Genomic DNA, 17127 nt, shown 5'->3' with positions numbered 1-17127 from the left:
AAAGTTTTAACAATGAATATCCATGTCCTATCCTTGACAATAATCTGTATACACTAACTTTTACATACGAATGTAACATACATATACACATGTGAATCTTTTGATTTGATTCAGTTACTATGGCAACCATACAACCATACAAATAAACACAATAAAAGCATATTCATACAGGGAGAGAATACAAATAATTCAAACATTATCTTCAATAACAAATCAAATTATATGTAATTTTTTTTTAAATTGTTATAAATCGGATAATATTTTTTCATAAAAGGATATTTTTTTACGATCTTACATTTTTCATATAATATACGAATATATGTTTCATAGATGTATTTAACGTATAGGTACTATGATATTTGGAGATTTTGTTCGTAAGGCATAAATGCCACCTTGTAAAGAACATATTCCCGTTACACCACATTTTACAAGAAAATCCGCGAACTAAAAAGATTAATGAAATTCGAATTATAATTAAACTATATATATCAATCATATTTTTATATAATATCTATAAAATTTTTATATATTTACCAACGCATTATTTTGATCATGGGGTCCTATAATAACAACTATACAATTTTTATTATCTACAAGAGGTTTAGCATGAGGTCCGAGAGTATCAATATTCGTTTGAGAAAGTTGCACACTTGTAAAAGGAATATTAATACTTCCTATTACAGCTCCTCTTTCAAATCTGTTAATGAAATTATTATTTTTATATTAATATGTTATATTTATATTAATTTATATTAATTTATATATTAATATTATATTTATATTAATAGAATGACATTACATTATATTGTAAAATATATATTCTATATTTATTCGTTAATGTACTCACTGTATGTTATTTCGTACATCTACAGCTATTACTTTTTCAGGAGTATTATTTAATAGATTTAAAAAATCATCTACACTTATCCTTGGCATTTTTTCCGTTCCGGGTTCAGGATCTGTCCAATTCATTTCCTAACATTTAAAATAAACATATAATAAAAGTTTAAAAGAACACACGATACAATATAAACATATATTTTCATTTTTATACTTTTAATCTATTAAATTGATGCTTTCTGTATGTTATACTAGGTGGTGTATTTTGATACATAGTCATGGAATCTTTTACACATAATTCTATGTCAATTTCAGGAAGATCAGAGAATAAAAGTATACATTCGTTAAATCCTGATGTAAGTAAAGAATCACGTAATTGCTTTAATATTGCTAATCCGACTAAAAGTGGAAATGACGAATCTCCTAGTAAAAGTTTATCCCACAAATGCAATATTTTATGTAATGGAAATACATCTGTAACATACAATATTCCATTAATAGAAATAAGATTAAAAATTACTAGTTAAATACGTAAAAAACTTACGTGAAAACATAGTAAGAAACCATGGTATAGCAAACAATTCGGGAACAAAATTAATAGATTTCAAATGATTTGCCAATTGTGGATCATGAAATGCAATAATTTGAGAAAATTTTCCTAAATATTCTTGTATTACTGCAGAGTTGTCTTTTAAAAAGAACTTGTGGAGATATTTTGGTATAAACGCAGATAAGCATTCAAATGCTCTTGCTAAAATTATATATATATATATATACGTACATACGTGTATAGTTAATTTATTGATAAAAAACGAATAAAGTGATAATATGACGAAACTAATTAAATACCTTCATTATTAAAGTTTAAATAAAGAAATGGTGCTGTTAATGAATCTAGCCCTTGCCAATATACATAATGTGGATTATTTCTAACCCATGCTTTTAATAATCTCTGCAATCTTTCATGTCCTGCACCAGATGATAATAATTCGCTATACTGATGACATCTTGGTATATCTACTTCTATCTAACAAATGTTTTTTATGAAATAATGATAATAAGAATTTATTACATTTTTCTTTGAAGAAGGAAAAAAAAGAAGAAAAAGTTTGTTAGTCCACCTACATGAGATATATATTTCATTACCTGTCTATCTGTATGTGTAGGTGTTTCTTTATCAATCATATCATACCGTTGTTGAACATCACCAGTAATATCAAGTAGAGCCGCCCAGACAGCTCCACGAACTGGTGGTGGAATATCTTTATGTGCTTCTTTAATAATTGCCTCTCGTGTAAGTGGAAAGATCTATATGAAGTTATATTCATAATATAATACCATTATTTAAGATCATAATAATATACATTCATTACTTAAAAATTACCTGCAAGAGTCTGTCATATAAAACCAATCTATAAAATTGATATTCTGTATCTCTTTCTCTTATTACCAATGGTAACTGTGATGCAGCGCTTGTTAAATCTTCCTGCGCATGGACACGCATTCTGTTAAATTTTAATTATTATTTATTTCCTAACATGAAAGAACAAAGAGAAATATCGTATAAACCAAATACTTACTCAGGAGTTAACCAAGGATAATTAGCAGTGTATGGAATATGAGACAAGCGTTGATGTAAAGTATCTAGAGGAACTTTAACAACTCTAAGATCAAGTAAGCCAGCTGTATCTCTTCTTCCAAATATTTGTCCTAATAATATTACTAAACTGTAAGTAAACATACATTTAGTTGTATTTCTAAAATTGAAATAATTTTTGATTATATATATATATGTTGACAATTATATACATTGACATTGACATTACTTAGGTATAGATAAAATAGGTGGTCTTGATCTAATGAGGCCTTGTTTTTTTAATTCTACTGTAATATCTCCTCCTGCTAATTGCCAGAGATAATATAATTCGTTCATTTTTCTAACAATCACATTTTTATATTGACTTTCTTCCTTTTCTTGTTCATTCTGCATTAAAAGATCTATAAATAATGGCAATTGTAGTAGCTCCTCTGGTGTTTTACGTTTTGATGAATGCACTTGCAAACAAGAATCAACAAATTCTTTTATTTCTGAAGACAATTCCTAAATAATAGAATAAATAAAGTTCTCTAGTATTGCATTAATATGATGATGCATATATATTTCAATACCTCATAAATATCAAAGCAATTATGTTCTCTTGCGAGACGTTCAAATACAGAAGTTTCACAGTGTATAAGACTGAGAACTTTTCGTAGGCATTGCGATAACTTCACTCCAGACCATATTTGTTTTTTCAATAATTGTTCAGCAATTATTATTCCAAGAGACCAAGAATCAACCTTCATACCACTGAGTCCACTACTTAAAAATACTTCTGGAGCTGTATATTTTGGATACCTGGAATAACACAATAAATTCTATTCTAATACATAATAATATTTTCACTAGACATACCCAATTGGAAAAGATACATTTTTTCCTCCATCGGTCATATAATATAATCCATAATTATATAGTTGTACATTTCCAGTTTTATTTATTAATATATTATCTGGACTCAAGTGTCTATGAACTAAACCTAAATCATTCATTTGTCGTAAACCTAATAAACATTGGAACGCAATCTTTACAATATCATTCGCATGTAGATTTTCTTTACTACTTAAAGGTTCTCCATTATATTCAGAAACTACCAGTATTCTTTCTGTAAAGTATAAAAGACCGATTGTATCACTGATTAACAATGAATAATTGTATGATCTAGAAATTAAATACAATACCATGTTTACTTCTAATAATATCAAGATATTCTGATAAATTTGGATGACATATAGTTTTTAAAAATTGAGATTTGCCATAAATAGTTATAGAGTTGGGTGTTAACGGAAGGCCATTACTACCACATACTTCAACTGGATGACATTGAGCAAAAAATGTCATCCCACCCAAACAACGCTCTTCATTTTCCAAAAGAGCAGGACACATTTTTGAAACTGTAAATAAAAGATTTGTTATAAATTAAAAAAGGTTTTAGTTATAAAAAATTATACTTATTAATAATAAACATATTTTTACTATTGTTTTATCAATTTATTACCATAGTATTATTACTTTGTAATTATTACAGTTTTATATTCTTTAATCTTCATTGAAGATAATTTTTTTTACTATTATTATTTATTCGTATTGTTCATTAAAAAATTATACATTTAAAACAATACTACGAAAGAAACTAACACTTTCTTAAAAAAATATTTATATACGATCGTATAATGAATTTATTATAAAGATTTCTCAAATTAGAATCTAGTTTGCTTTGTGTCTTATCTGTCATGAACTGTGCTATCAACTCTTCTCATATAACACAGTAATAATAATAATACATTTATATATAGTGTAGTTACAGTAGATTGATACATCGGTTTATAAACTATTGTCGAATGTACAAAACAATATTTGTAATAAAAAATATATTTATCACTTTCCTTGGATATTAAAATTATACAGATACTTGGAACAAAAAAATTATTGTTAATTAAATATTATATATATGTATATTAATCTTTTATTAATTTATATATAAATCAGTTTTTAATATTAAGAAATATTAAACAACAAAACTCTATCTTCCAAATGTCTTTTTTTCTATAATGTAAACAGTGAAACAATACAAAATTAACGAATGCGTTCACAAATACATTTTTATGAAACAAAAAAATAATTATAATTTAAATTAAAATCATAACATTATTTTCATTTTTTAAGATGATTATTGGTATAAAAAAACATCGAATAATGAAAAATTTGGATTGATGTGAAACTTTATAAACCTTTCTTATATGCTTTATTCTATGTTTTTAAATTAAATTTTGAATATGAGTTAACCATCTAATACTTTTATTACTTTACGTTACTAAAGTTACTGCTTGAGCCACGTAGTGTTTCTTTCCGGTATTACTTCTTGAGAAGGACAGTCGAACAGCTACGGTAGTCCTATTTGCTTTTGCAGAATGACGTGAGTTTTTTATCTTTCTATATCATATTAATCCGTAACATTTGCTTGTAAATATATTTATAAAAAAAACAATATAATACGTATTGATTTATTAGTGCGTTTAATTTTTTTTTCTAAGAAAGATATTTAGAAAACTAACTATTAAGCATCACGTTTTTTTTTTAAAGTCAGTTAATTGTTGATCCATATCACTTCATAAATTACCAATAATACTTTTCAACGAGAATATTAGAATACATATTTATGAGAAAAATCAAATTTTACTTTATTCATTGCTAATTAGAAGACAAAATTTATTCTTATAAATTAAAATAGCGTATTATTTTGCATTATAACCTCTATGTTATAGGTCCAAAGTATCGCGTGATACTCTCTATGAATGCGTTAATGCAGTACTTCAAAATTCGAAGGACAAGAAGAGGAACTTTCTGGAAACGGTGGAACTACAAATCGGACTGAAGAATTATGACCCACAAAAGGATAAGCGTTTCTCAGGCACCGTCAAGTATGTTTTAACCTGACTATGAGGGTTCTTTTCGGAGTTTAATTATTATGTATTAAAAAACAATTTAATGTTATAAAACACGAAAAGGTCACTTCATTAATGATCAGGAAGCTAGGCTTTTGCCTAGCGGACCATTACCCAGGGTCTTAAAAAACTGGGGAGGTATTGTACCGTTATATATATATTCCAGGATCATGTTTCGTGATCCTTTCGGTAAGTTCATATAAAATGTGGTGGCATTTTCAAATTTTGTGCACATTAATCAATATTCAATGATGCTATTTAAGCATGTATTATCTGATCTACAAATCTATGCTGTTGAAATTCTAATTTTACTGAGAATATTGATATCATGCAATTTTATTATTATATATAATCAATTTAATAAATAATTCAATTATAAAATAATAAATCTATTTTGATAAATATATTATAATACTTTACTAAATTATTATCTAGTTTGTATGCATATATTAATTATCATTATCAGGTTAAAGAACATTCCTCGACCAAAGATGCAAGTATGCGTATTGGGTGATCAACAACATTGTGATGAAGCCAAAGCAAACAACATCCCATACATGGATGCAGAAGCTTTGAAAAAGTTGAACAAGAATAAGAAATTTGTAAAGAAACTAGGTACAATATCAGGCTTTTTTTAGTTTTATTATTATACTACAGTAAATGTTTTTTTCTAAATTAATAGAGATATTTAAATTATCTTCTATGTATAGTATATACATACCTTCCCAAAAGCACCATCATTAATTCTTATTTCTAATATTGGTGGTCGTCGAAAGGAAGGAGAATAAAATTCTACACCGGGTGAGGGCAATGTGATTTTCCATGTTGCACCTCAATGTGTGTAGATACAAAATTTTAAATAATATTGTTAATTATGAAGAATTCAATTTATATATTAATATTACTGAAGTTTGATAAATATTTGTGTAGAAATGAAATAATATAAATATAAATACATAGAAACACAACATATTAATATTTTAATTATCACTTTAACAGCAAAGAAATACGACGCATTTCTGGCTAGTGAATCTTTGATCAAACAAATTCCACGTTTGCTGGGTCCTGGTCTGAATAAGGCAGGTAAATTCCCTGGTCTTCTCTCTCACCAGGAATCCATGGTTGCAAAAATTGATGAAGTAAAAGCTACGATTAAGTTTCAAATGAAAAAGGTAAATTATATATACGTATAACGTAATAACTTTAATTAATATTAATAATAAATAATAATAATATAATTTTCATATATTCTCTTCTATAATAAGAACCTTTATTTTCAAATAGGTACTTTGCCTATCAGTGGCAGTAGGACACGTAGAAATGACTCCAGACGAATTGGTACAAAATGTACATTTGTCAATCAACTTTTTAGTTTCATTGTTGAAAAAGCATTGGCAAAACGTACGTTCTTTGCACATCAAATCTTCCATGGGGCCTCCTCAAAGATTATTCTAATAAATTATTAATATTTATACACGATGGGTATAAAATGCAATAAAACAAATAAAAAAATATATACATATTGTTTGTTACATATAATTAAATTATAAACCCAAATTTTTTCTAACATAGAAAGGCTAAGTCAAGAATCTGTATCCGTTTGTCTATAACGTTTTACTTTAATAAGCAGAAAACTAAGAGCATGACACATTGTCACCATGTGTTCCATTTACAGTTCTTATTTACACTACTCTCGAAAAATTAAACGAAATTCGAGATACGACATAAAGAGTTACGATAAAAAAAAAAAGATGAACAAATAAATGCGTTTCAATTCAATGAAAAATATTTGGCGGGAAATAAATATCGCTTTTATGAGAATATCCTTAAAAGTAGTTACCAAGAAAAATAGAAAACAAAATCCAAATACTTGCAACTTAAATCTCATGTATTTAGAGAAAAATGACCTGCTAGAGATTTCTAAGGGCAATTTGGTGTGCACATGCAGCTCCACAAAGGCGCAGGTCTACCATTCAAAAACTAGCTACGCTATTTTTGACAAGTTTTATAGGGGTTGCTCTTGAGACTCCTGGGAGGCTCTTGAAGAAGCACATGGTGTCGTATACCATTGTCCCATCAGCAATGCTACTAGTCTGTTCGAGTGTGTCCTAGCGACAAGATACATACCACACTACGTTCTTATTTACGATATTTTAATAGTTATTGTTTTTTCTTTCATTTTATTTTTCTTTCTATTTTTGTTATAAATCATTATCTACATTTATTATCATTAATTATTTTACTTCAAGACGATTTTAAACTTTTACTGTGAAATTATTCTTTCGATGGATAATATTCTAATGGAAAAAATCGAGGAATGAAATGGAAATTTTACAGGTAATAAATAGCAATATATATTATCGCAATAGAATTTCTGAATAAAATTATAACGCGGGGGTGAGATAGAAATATTTAGGGAAAAGAAGTGGTTAGATATTATGATTAGTGGAAACACGAGTGTTGGATAAGAATAAATGAATGTGATTTAAAGGTAGTGGTTCGTGAAGGGGTAGTTTAATAAAAAATGGGATAATGAATCAGAATCATCTTTATTGACGAAATCGAAATCTTTATCGATATCTTTTGATGGATATAAATTTAACTGTAAGATAAAAAAATAATAAAAATTGTTTAAAAATATATAAGTCATTACTATTCGCGATTTCTCTTGTATTATCTCATTCGTATCCACCCACGTGCTTGTGAAGTTGTTGATAAAAAGTTTCCAATGGTATCGGTAAAGAAGATTCCGACGTCGGCGATAAGGAAGATTTCGATATAACTTAATTACCATATCGCGTCTTTGCTAAACTCCGCCCATTTTTACTCCCTCCATTACAATTTGTATTTCCACCAATCACAGCTAAATTTATCACTTTGCTAATTGCCCCACTACCTCTAAAATCCGCCCATTTTTACCTCATCATTCACCAATCATAACCTTTAACTATAGTCAATTCCTTTCCCCCCAACATAAATACTATTTTATCTACATGCTCCCATTTGATCTAGAATCCTTATTACTATTATTATATATAAAATTGAATGTATCTTTTGAGGATAGTAACCTCTAATACGTGTATACATTATTGATTTTATATTAACAATATATGAATAGCGAATAAAAAATTTCTTTTTCTTTCAATACGTTCGAGTATGAATAAAGAAATTAAAATGCATATTATGATTTAAAGAAAATCAATTATACATATAAATTATATTGATTAAATGATAAATATAAATATGTGGAAAAGAAAAAAGAAGAATTGATCGTCGATCACAAAGAAGAAAATAGTAGGATCGCGAAATAGAAAAATGCACATTTTTTTGTTGAATATTGATTATTAATCACTGAAATAACTAAAGAATGTATATTTTACGATAAAAATATAAAAATATCTTGGATCGTTGAAAAAATCTATAGTAGTTTATGTTTGATCAATAAAGTGATCACGAAGTGTCACTTTGAGTGAGAGTGGACGTTCTTATCAGCGATATCAGTGGACAGCAAAGGCAACATAACGAGAAAGATTGTCAATGAGTGAGTTGAACAATGATTAGTATCAGGAAGCCATAACGCTTTTAAAGTTTCACGTTCTTGAAATATTAGTAATCATTGGAATTTTCTCGAGTCAATACCAATTATGTCGATGACAGTCTATTTATTGGAATATAGTGCTGAGATTTGCGCGAATTGTAAAACGTGAAATTTATATTTATTGTGTTTATTGAAGGAAAAAAAAAGAAAGAAAGAAAAACAAAACACATTGATTGGATCTAACGATCGAGTTATGAAGGCAAGTTGATACGATAGAAATAATAATCTTTACTATTTTAACAGAAAGAGAACGAGAGAGAGAGAAAGAGAGAGAAAAGAGAAAAGAATATTCGAACTTTACAAAAATTCATTGCTCGATTTAAATGTTATAAACTATAATTTAATATTGCAAATTCCGGACTCTCCTATAATTTTTAATTTTTATAATTTCATTTTTCTTTGTGCATATCAAAAATTTGTTTAGTCTATCAAATATCGATTTCAAATTTCGACAATTGGATTTTCAGTAGATTTCTGATTTCAAATAATTAGATAAGATTGATGAATATCTATGTGTATGTGTGTGTATATATATTAATATGTATTAATATATATATTAATATAATACAGATAGTATAATATGTATACATATATACATATATTCTATAATATATTAATTATACAAAAAATAATTATATATATATGTATATATATATATATATCTATTTCTTAATAAAAATAGTAATATGATCAATTTCACTGACTACTTGAAATCTGGTTTATATATTTATTCTTTATATGTTTGCTTACTTTTTTAATCGTTATCTATCATCTACCGTATCTTTCGATTACAAGTATAAACCTGGTAAGAAAAGAACGATGTAGATATTTTCTCTTTCATATTTTTATCCTGACATATGATTTTATCGCGTTATAACGAGTTATATCCTGCATCGGTTACATCCCGTGATAAACAACTGTTTCTTCGCGAATGGTTTTCTATCTTTCTTGTTAAAGATGTTGAATGTTCATCAGCAGGATATGTATCTTATTAATATAAAATTAATCTTTTTAATGTTACACTATTTTCCGATTGATCATTAATAAAAATATATAATAATAACAACATTGGTAAACATCGTTAAATGCGAAATAATAATAATAAATAAAACTAACACGTAATACAAAAGATATATTAATACGATATACATATATTGTATAATATATTGATTATACAAAAATAAATATATATATATCTTTTTTATTTCTTTTAAATATAATACAGATAGCAAGTTGAAAGAGATGATATCAAAAAAACGTTTACAATTATTGCTTTACATTTTACGAATTTTTTACGTATTCGGAGAGGAGGATACACATGAAAGAAATGCAAATTCTGGAATAATATCGAATGTTATTCAAGAATACTCTTCCTTCGATAAGGACGAAAATTTATCTAATAATAAAACGGAAGGAGACATTAATGCGTTTACAAAAAGTTCCATTCCATCCGAAAAATACGAAGACGTGGAATACGATGAATGGAATTTTTTACAAAAATTTAATAACGATTTATTTGAAACTCGTTTCGATCTGTGCGAACAATCAAACGTGTCAAATAGAATGGGTGAGTCTGCAAAAAATATCTATGTCTAAATATATTTTTTTGGTTTTTATATTGTATTATAGTTTATACTAAAATAATATTACATTATATATATATATATTATATATTATATTATATATAATATAATATATATATATAATTTTATTTCCGTCATTATATCATATAGCTTTATCTATCTACATGAACTGTATACCAAATTTACCTAGAAATACATTTCCAGAAATTATGTGAAGTATAAAAGGTTGAGAATCATTGTTTTAAATTTTATCGGATTTTTCAAATTTTAAATCAAATTTTATCGGTTTTTCAAATTTTTACAATTATTTATTTGGAGAAAAAAAAGTATGTTGAATATTTCATTTATTAAATTTATAAACTATAATACGAAATATGGAGATATTTATTGAATTTTCGAAAGAAAAATAAAAAGAAATAAATAAAAAAAGAGAAGAAATACATTTTCATATAGTTTTAGAAATTGAAGAAGTAACGCGTTTGAAGGTAGAAACAGTTGATACTGAAAGAATATTAATTTCTTGGATGGCGCCATGTTCACCTATAAACAATATTCTTATTAATTATACTGTTGAAACATATTCAAATGATGAAATTAAACAATCGAAAGATATAACAAGTACGTTATCCTATATAACATACAACATTACCGGACTTAATCCATGTACATCTTACACGTTTAAGGTGTTTGTAATCGCAGGAAATAATAAATCAAATGGTGTTAATATAACGATAGAGACGAGTTCTAATCGTGAGTATCGTTTTTTATTGTTATCGTTATACATTTGACGCTTTATTATATACTTTAAAATTGACCAATACACGTATTTATATTTTAGTTACTTATATCGAAGGGGTCAAAAATTTACGTACTAATGAATTTAATAATGTTGAAATAAAAGATATGAACGATATTGGCGTGAAATTGACATGGGATCCTCCCGAAAAATATATTAAATGTATTGATTATTATAAGGTCATACAATGCATTAAAAACTCTTGCAATGAAAATAATACAAAAGTTAATGTTACAAATACTACAAGCTATATTACATCGGGTCTTGAACCTTGTACAGAATATATTTATACTATTAAAATAATATCTTCATCATCTACAGAATCAACTGGAACAAGTATATCACACGTGACAAGAATAATAAGTAAGATTTTTTAAGATTTTAAATGAAAAAAATGATTATGTACTGTATGATTATATAATGTATATATATATATATATATATATATATATATATATATATAAATACTATCAATATAACTTATTCGTAGCACCAAGTGAACCACAGTCATTGAAAGCAGAACCTGGTGATTTTGCTTTAAGAATTCACTGGCTACCACCAATGATTGGCAATCAATGTGTCCAAAAATATTGTATTACAATATCTAACATGTGGTTATATTTTTATAACATGTGTACCACAAATACATCGGTAGTTATAAAAGATTTGCATGCTTGTACTTCCTACATAATTCATGTTATTCCAGTTAATAAATTATCTTTAAATGGAACATTAGCTACTATAGAGGGAAAAACAGATAAAAGTAGTATGTAACACAGTGACATTAAAAATCTGCTTATTAAATCAGATAGTCATATAATTATATAGAATTTATTTTAATTTTGTAGTAACAGAATCTCCTATATTACATGCAAATAAATGTGGGATCTATAATATATCAATGACATGGTGTATTAAAAAGGTATCAAACAATAATTGTACTTTGGAATCTTTAATAGTTATGTGTAATTATGTGAAAATCAATGGGCATGGTTATACACCAAAATCAGGGGAAATTAAGAAAAGCTTGAATAAACGTATAATATTACCTATGTCTGAAAATATAACTGTGACAGATCTTAGCCCTTATACAACATATTCATGCCAGGGAATTATTGTCAATGAGGCAGGAAACAGTTCATTAAGTGAACCAGTAAATGTTACAACGTTAGAAGATAGTAAATATTATTTAGAAATGCATATTACTCTATATAACACAGATATAGAATATTATAATATTATTATTTTTTTTTTTTCAGTACCATCTCCACCCATTCTTAATGTAGAAAATATAACAGATACTCAATTTACTTTTGTTTGGAAGAATCCTAAATGTCTACCAGGAATAGTGACACAGTTTGAAATAATAATTACATGGAATACACTTTTTGAAAGACCAGACTGGTGTACTAATGATATTTTTGGCAATGTTACCATTAGGAATATTACTAATTCATCATTTAAATATTTAGAAGGAAAACCATATACAAATTATACTGCAAGTATTAAAGCTAGAACTGCTGCAGGTTGGAGTAATGATAGTACATTGATAACATTTCTAACATTACCAAAAGGTATATAATATTTTTTATTACTTTTTATAAATATCAATAGATTATAATGTATAAACCTTTTTTAGTTCCAGGAATCGTTTCTAATATTTCATGTGTTATTAAAGAAAATGAAAATAATGTTGTTAATCTAACGTGGGGTTTACCATGCCCCTTAAATGGAAAAATTGAGTCTTTCTCTGTGTTGGTGCATGGTACAAGAAAGGGTTATAATCCACATACTTTTTCTGTTAAGAAAAATTATAGTAATATTGTTGAGAAAACTTATTCAATGTATCTTTCACCACTAAAACCAGAATATAATTATACATTTAATATATCAGCTAAAGTTAGTGATGTTGAAACTTGGGGTTTATCAGCAAGTTGTGATATTTCATATCCTGCTGAGAGTATGTATTTCATTCTTTCCCATATACTTATTTTTTAAATTATCAATTATAGACACATGTTTACTAATAATTTTTATATAATGCATAAAAAGTCATTGATTTTTCAACTTATACAAATATATATTTATGATATAATTTATTATTACAGTTCCACCAGAACTTAATGAAGAATATATAAAATCAATTAGCATAGATCCATATAAAGCACGCAGATCTACTACATCAGTCACCATTTTGCTTCCATTATTTTCTGATGATAATGGTACAATTAAATATTATGCTATTATGATTTCAAGAAAAGGATTCAATGTTGGTTCAAAGACTAAATTTAAAGTGACTGAGCAGACATGGCCAAATACTTCATCATGGGAGGAATCCATGAATAATGATTTCTCTATAGTTTATCAAGCTACTGGATCACATTGGTCTCCTTTTCGTGAGTAAAATATAAATGAAAAAAGAAAAAAAAATCTTTGCTTAAATATATGATTCATAAATATTTGTATATTCATTTTAGCAAATTACGTTGTTAACTACGGACACATAAAAGCAGTAAAGTATGTACTTGGTGAAGATACAGCTTGTAAAGAAATATCATCTAATACGGATGAACAATTGTATTGTAATGGGCCACTTAAATCAGATACATGGTATGATGTTAGAATGCGTGCATTTACCTCCGAAGGTTTCAGGGATTCGCCTGTTTTTTCGATAAAAACAAGTTCGTATTAAACAGATGTCGCAATAAAACAAAAGCTATGCGCTACATTCTTATTTATTATTCTGACTACAGAATGTCATACACATTATAGATGCAGAGTTGAACGTTGGCGTTGTAATTGGAATTGTGCTTGGAATTTTATTCTTGGGAATTTTGACAACAATGATGCTTCTTGTACGAAGATGTTCTCCGTATACGTAAGTTCAAATTCTTCTCTCTTTTTTTTTAATTTTATTTGTATAGTCTTTTAATAATTTAGAACTTTTCTAATATGAAAATGTTAAATAATTATTTTTTAATTAATGTAAAGATATTCAATACACATATAGTTAGTCATATTGGTCAGTTATACATTTGTGAGAAATAATCAATATTTATTCTGTGACTCAGAAGGATGTTATAGCTATAAGAACCAAGGTTACTGAATGCATTTGTCATGAATGCAGAGTATGTGTCACTTCACGTACAGCAGTTACAAAAAGTGATAGTTAACCACCAAATCATAATTAGTTACATTAGATATGTTTATCATGATTGTATTTAAAATAAAGTAATACAAGTAGTGTTATAGCTTTATTACAGTTAAGTCGCTATATTTAGTTATGGCTTTGAACTCTTGGCGAAGAAAGTCATATTTTTTTTGGATAAAGTGCGTGTATTAGAATTTGTTACTGCAATTTGAGAATCATTTTCTCATTATTTTTTTATTTGGATATATTTGATTGTATGATATTAATGATTATTATTTATTATAATTTATATCATTGCAATTGGATATATTCAAATAAGATTCTGTGTAATAAATTCTGATTAATAATTTGATTCATTATGATTAATGACTTGAATTATGAAAAATTCTAGATTAATAAATAAGATAATTTATTGTTGTCATTTCAGAATATTTCGTCAAGTTTTAAATTCTGATATGCCTGGGTCACCATTACCTACCCCATTTACAAGAAAAAAATTTCTTGCACATTGCCAAGAACTTATTGACAATCCTGGTAAATTAAGCAATGAATTTAGGTTGCTTCAAACTTTAAGCGTGGATCTGCAAATGCCAACAAATACTGCTTGTTTGCAAGCTAATAGAAAAAAAAATCGATATTCAGACATTCTACCATGTATGGATCATATTTCGTTTAAACATAATGATTCTATATATAAATCACATTAATTTCATATTTTATGCTTATAGATGATTTCTCAAGAGTAAAATTAGAAGTAATTGATAATGATCCTAACACCGATTATATTAATGCTTCATTTATAAAAGTAAGTAAATTAGGAAATTATAAATTTGATATACATTATAATATATAAATTATATGATAGGGTTATAGTGGGGAGGATGAATATATAGCTTGTCAAGGACCGAAAGAAGATACAATATACGATTTTTGGAGAATGATAGATCAATATGAAATAAATATTATCGTTATGTTAACTCAACTAGTTGAGAAGGGTAAAGTATGTATTATCTCAAATAATATTAATAAATTGATAATTATTGGGATAAAATATTTTTATACATTATTTTCCAGATAAAATGTCATCAATATTATCCAACAATTAGAGAAACTTTTGGATATGAAAATATAACTATACGATGTACAAGCGAATTAGATTTTAGAACATACACTCAAAGAACATTAATATTACAAAAGGTTTCTATTTAATAGAAAATATTTTTACTATATTTGTGTTATGCCATATGTTAACTAGTTCATTTTTATAGGAAAATAAAAAAAAAACGATAACACATCTCCATTTTAAAGATTGGCCAGATCATGATGTTCCAGAGGATTTTGATTCAATGATTAATTTTTGTCAAATTATGCGTCGTAATATAGGCACTAATAAAGGTTTTGTTGTTATTCACTGCAGGTATTATTATATATTGATATTAGAGAACAATATTATTTTTTCTAGATTAATATATACAAAAATAATGTATTAATGATGTAAATATATTTTTTTAGTGCAGGAATTGGTAGAACAGGTACCTTAATAGCAATTGATATACTTTTACAATATCTTAGAGATAATAGAAAATTAGATGTATTTGGAACAGTCTATAGATTAAGACATCATAGAATAAATATGGTTCAAAGAGAGGTATGCAATAGAATTAAAAATTATGGAAAAAATCATTGTGTCTATGTAACAGATTAATTACTTTGATAACATTTTCTTATAATTTTAGAGTCAATATACCTACATATATAATTGTATAATGCAGGTGCTTAAAAATCCATATTTTTTGAAAACATGTAAGTTATTTAAAAATAATAGTAAGTAATTAAGACTCTTTGATAAAATAAACAATTTTGTTATAAAAGCTTTTTTTATAATACAGATAAACCACCTCCTGTGGATCCAATGTATGATAATAACTCCAAAAGTGCGAGTGAGACAACTAATTCGGATGGCAGCCTTACAGTAAATCTTGAAACATGTATGTGACTTTCTCACATATGTAGATTGCAACAAATATTTTATTTGCTATTATGAAACTATTATTCAGACCATATTTATATTATATACTACCGAAGAAAAACAAATTAACTTAATTTTTTTAATACTGATAATGGATCTTATTTAGGAGATTGCAATATTTACTTTATTCTTGCATATCAGCAAATATGCCTTGTCAATGTTTGACTTAATGAACACAAAATTGATCAAAACAATTGTGTAATGAATTTAATAAGCAGAATATGAATTATATACAACTCAGAAAGACAAATTTTTATAAAATTACAATTTTACAAACCAAAGTAAGCAACTTAAGCTAAAGCATTAAATACATTCTAATTCATTATAAATAAATAATGGAGTATATTCTTTTTTTTACAGAACATTATAATAATGAGACTAAAAGAGACATGTTTAAGCATAATCTATAAAGCAAATGTGGGAAAATTATTTTAATTCTTTGATTAATCCTTTAATGTACATATTGTAAACTAGCAATCAATGACATTTATAATATTAAAAGCATGCTTTATCACATATACAGACTACTTATAAGGAATTATTTATAAGGAAATACTTAAGGTAATTGATTGTAATTGTATCTAT

The 17127-nt window shown here is 26.4% G+C and overlaps 3 protein-coding genes across 6 annotated transcripts; 2 read left to right on the top strand and 1 right to left on the bottom strand.

Annotated features, from left to right (window-relative positions):
* Positions 1-8: 8 nt before the first annotated feature.
* Positions 9-4503, bottom strand: LOC127062430 (TBC domain-containing protein kinase-like protein). The gene is made up of 14 exons (XM_050990648.1): positions 3939-4503; positions 3622-3834; positions 3296-3545; positions 3010-3238; positions 2667-2941; positions 2421-2567; positions 2225-2345; positions 1987-2148; positions 1690-1867; positions 1385-1591; positions 1055-1314; positions 848-975; positions 535-697; positions 9-444 (listed from the first exon to the last, which is right to left on the bottom strand). The coding sequence occupies exons 2-14, from the start codon at positions 3824-3826 to the stop codon at positions 337-339; spliced, it is 2433 nt and encodes an 810-aa protein (XP_050846605.1). The 5' UTR covers positions 3827-3834; positions 3939-4503; the 3' UTR covers positions 9-336.
* Positions 4504-4717: 214 nt separating this feature from the next.
* Positions 4718-6899, top strand: LOC127062437 (60S ribosomal protein L10a). Its single transcript, XM_050990660.1, has 5 exons — positions 4718-4856; positions 5206-5361; positions 5852-6000; positions 6385-6557; positions 6670-6899. The coding sequence occupies exons 1-5, from the start codon at positions 4852-4854 to the stop codon at positions 6838-6840; spliced, it is 654 nt and encodes a 217-aa protein (XP_050846617.1). The 5' UTR covers positions 4718-4851; the 3' UTR covers positions 6841-6899.
* A 1834-nt stretch (positions 6900-8733) lies between these two features.
* On the top strand, positions 8734-17127 carry LOC127062142 (tyrosine-protein phosphatase 10D). Of its 4 annotated transcripts, XR_007781075.1 has the most exons (21): positions 8735-9182; positions 10209-10550; positions 11020-11316; positions 11405-11725; positions 11853-12128; positions 12211-12540; positions 12622-12936; positions 13002-13322; positions 13471-13758; positions 13840-14043; positions 14135-14240; positions 14941-15167; positions 15242-15318; positions 15379-15513; positions 15588-15710; positions 15782-15930; positions 16026-16161; positions 16250-16316; positions 16403-16501; positions 16649-16823; positions 16903-17127. XR_007781075.1 is itself a non-coding variant. In XM_050989855.1 (20 exons), coding segments are annotated over exons 2-20 (3798 nt in total). In that variant the 5' UTR covers positions 8734-9182; positions 10209-10225; the 3' UTR covers positions 16905-17127. The 4 variants fall into 4 exon arrangements, 1 of the variants encoding a protein (XP_050845812.1); XM_050989855.1 differs by lacking the exon at positions 16649-16823 and having other exon boundaries at positions 8734-9182; XR_007781076.1 differs by having other exon boundaries at positions 11026-11316; positions 16403-16823.

The sequence above is a fragment of the Vespula vulgaris genome, chromosome 3 (genome assembly GCF_905475345.1).
Source record: "Vespula vulgaris chromosome 3, iyVesVulg1.1, whole genome shotgun sequence".
Taxonomy (NCBI): Eukaryota; Metazoa; Arthropoda; class Insecta; order Hymenoptera; family Vespidae; genus Vespula; species Vespula vulgaris.
This window is presented reverse-complemented; position numbering and strand designations above follow the sequence as displayed.

Bases quoted from the DNA above. Each gene is read 5' to 3' on its own strand.
- LOC127062430 (XM_050990648.1), bottom strand. From the start codon at position 3,826: ATGTGTCCTGCTCTTTTGGAAAATGAAGAGCGTTGTTTGGGTGGGATG. The intron at 2,149-2,224 runs GTAATTTTTAAG...AACTTCATATAG, and splicing joins TATATGACAGACTCTTGCAG to ATCTTTCCACTTACACGAGA. The intron at 1,315-1,384 runs GTAAGTTTTTTA...TGTATGTTACAG, and splicing joins GTTTCTTACTATGTTTTCAC to ATGTATTTCCATTACATAAA.
- LOC127062437 (XM_050990660.1), top strand. The intron at 5,362-5,851 runs GTATGTTTTAAC...TATCATTATCAG, and splicing joins CGTTTCTCAGGCACCGTCAA to GTTAAAGAACATTCCTCGAC. The intron at 6,558-6,669 runs GTAAATTATATA...ATTTTCAAATAG, and splicing joins TTAAGTTTCAAATGAAAAAG to GTACTTTGCCTATCAGTGGC.
- LOC127062142 (XM_050989855.1), top strand. From the start codon at position 10,226: ATGATATCAAAAAAACGTTTACAATTATTGCTTTACATTTTACGAATT. The intron at 14,241-14,940 runs GTAAGTTCAAAT...TTGTCATTTCAG, and splicing joins CGAAGATGTTCTCCGTATAC to AATATTTCGTCAAGTTTTAA. The intron at 16,317-16,402 runs GTAAGTTATTTA...TTTATAATACAG, and splicing joins TCCATATTTTTTGAAAACAT to ATAAACCACCTCCTGTGGAT.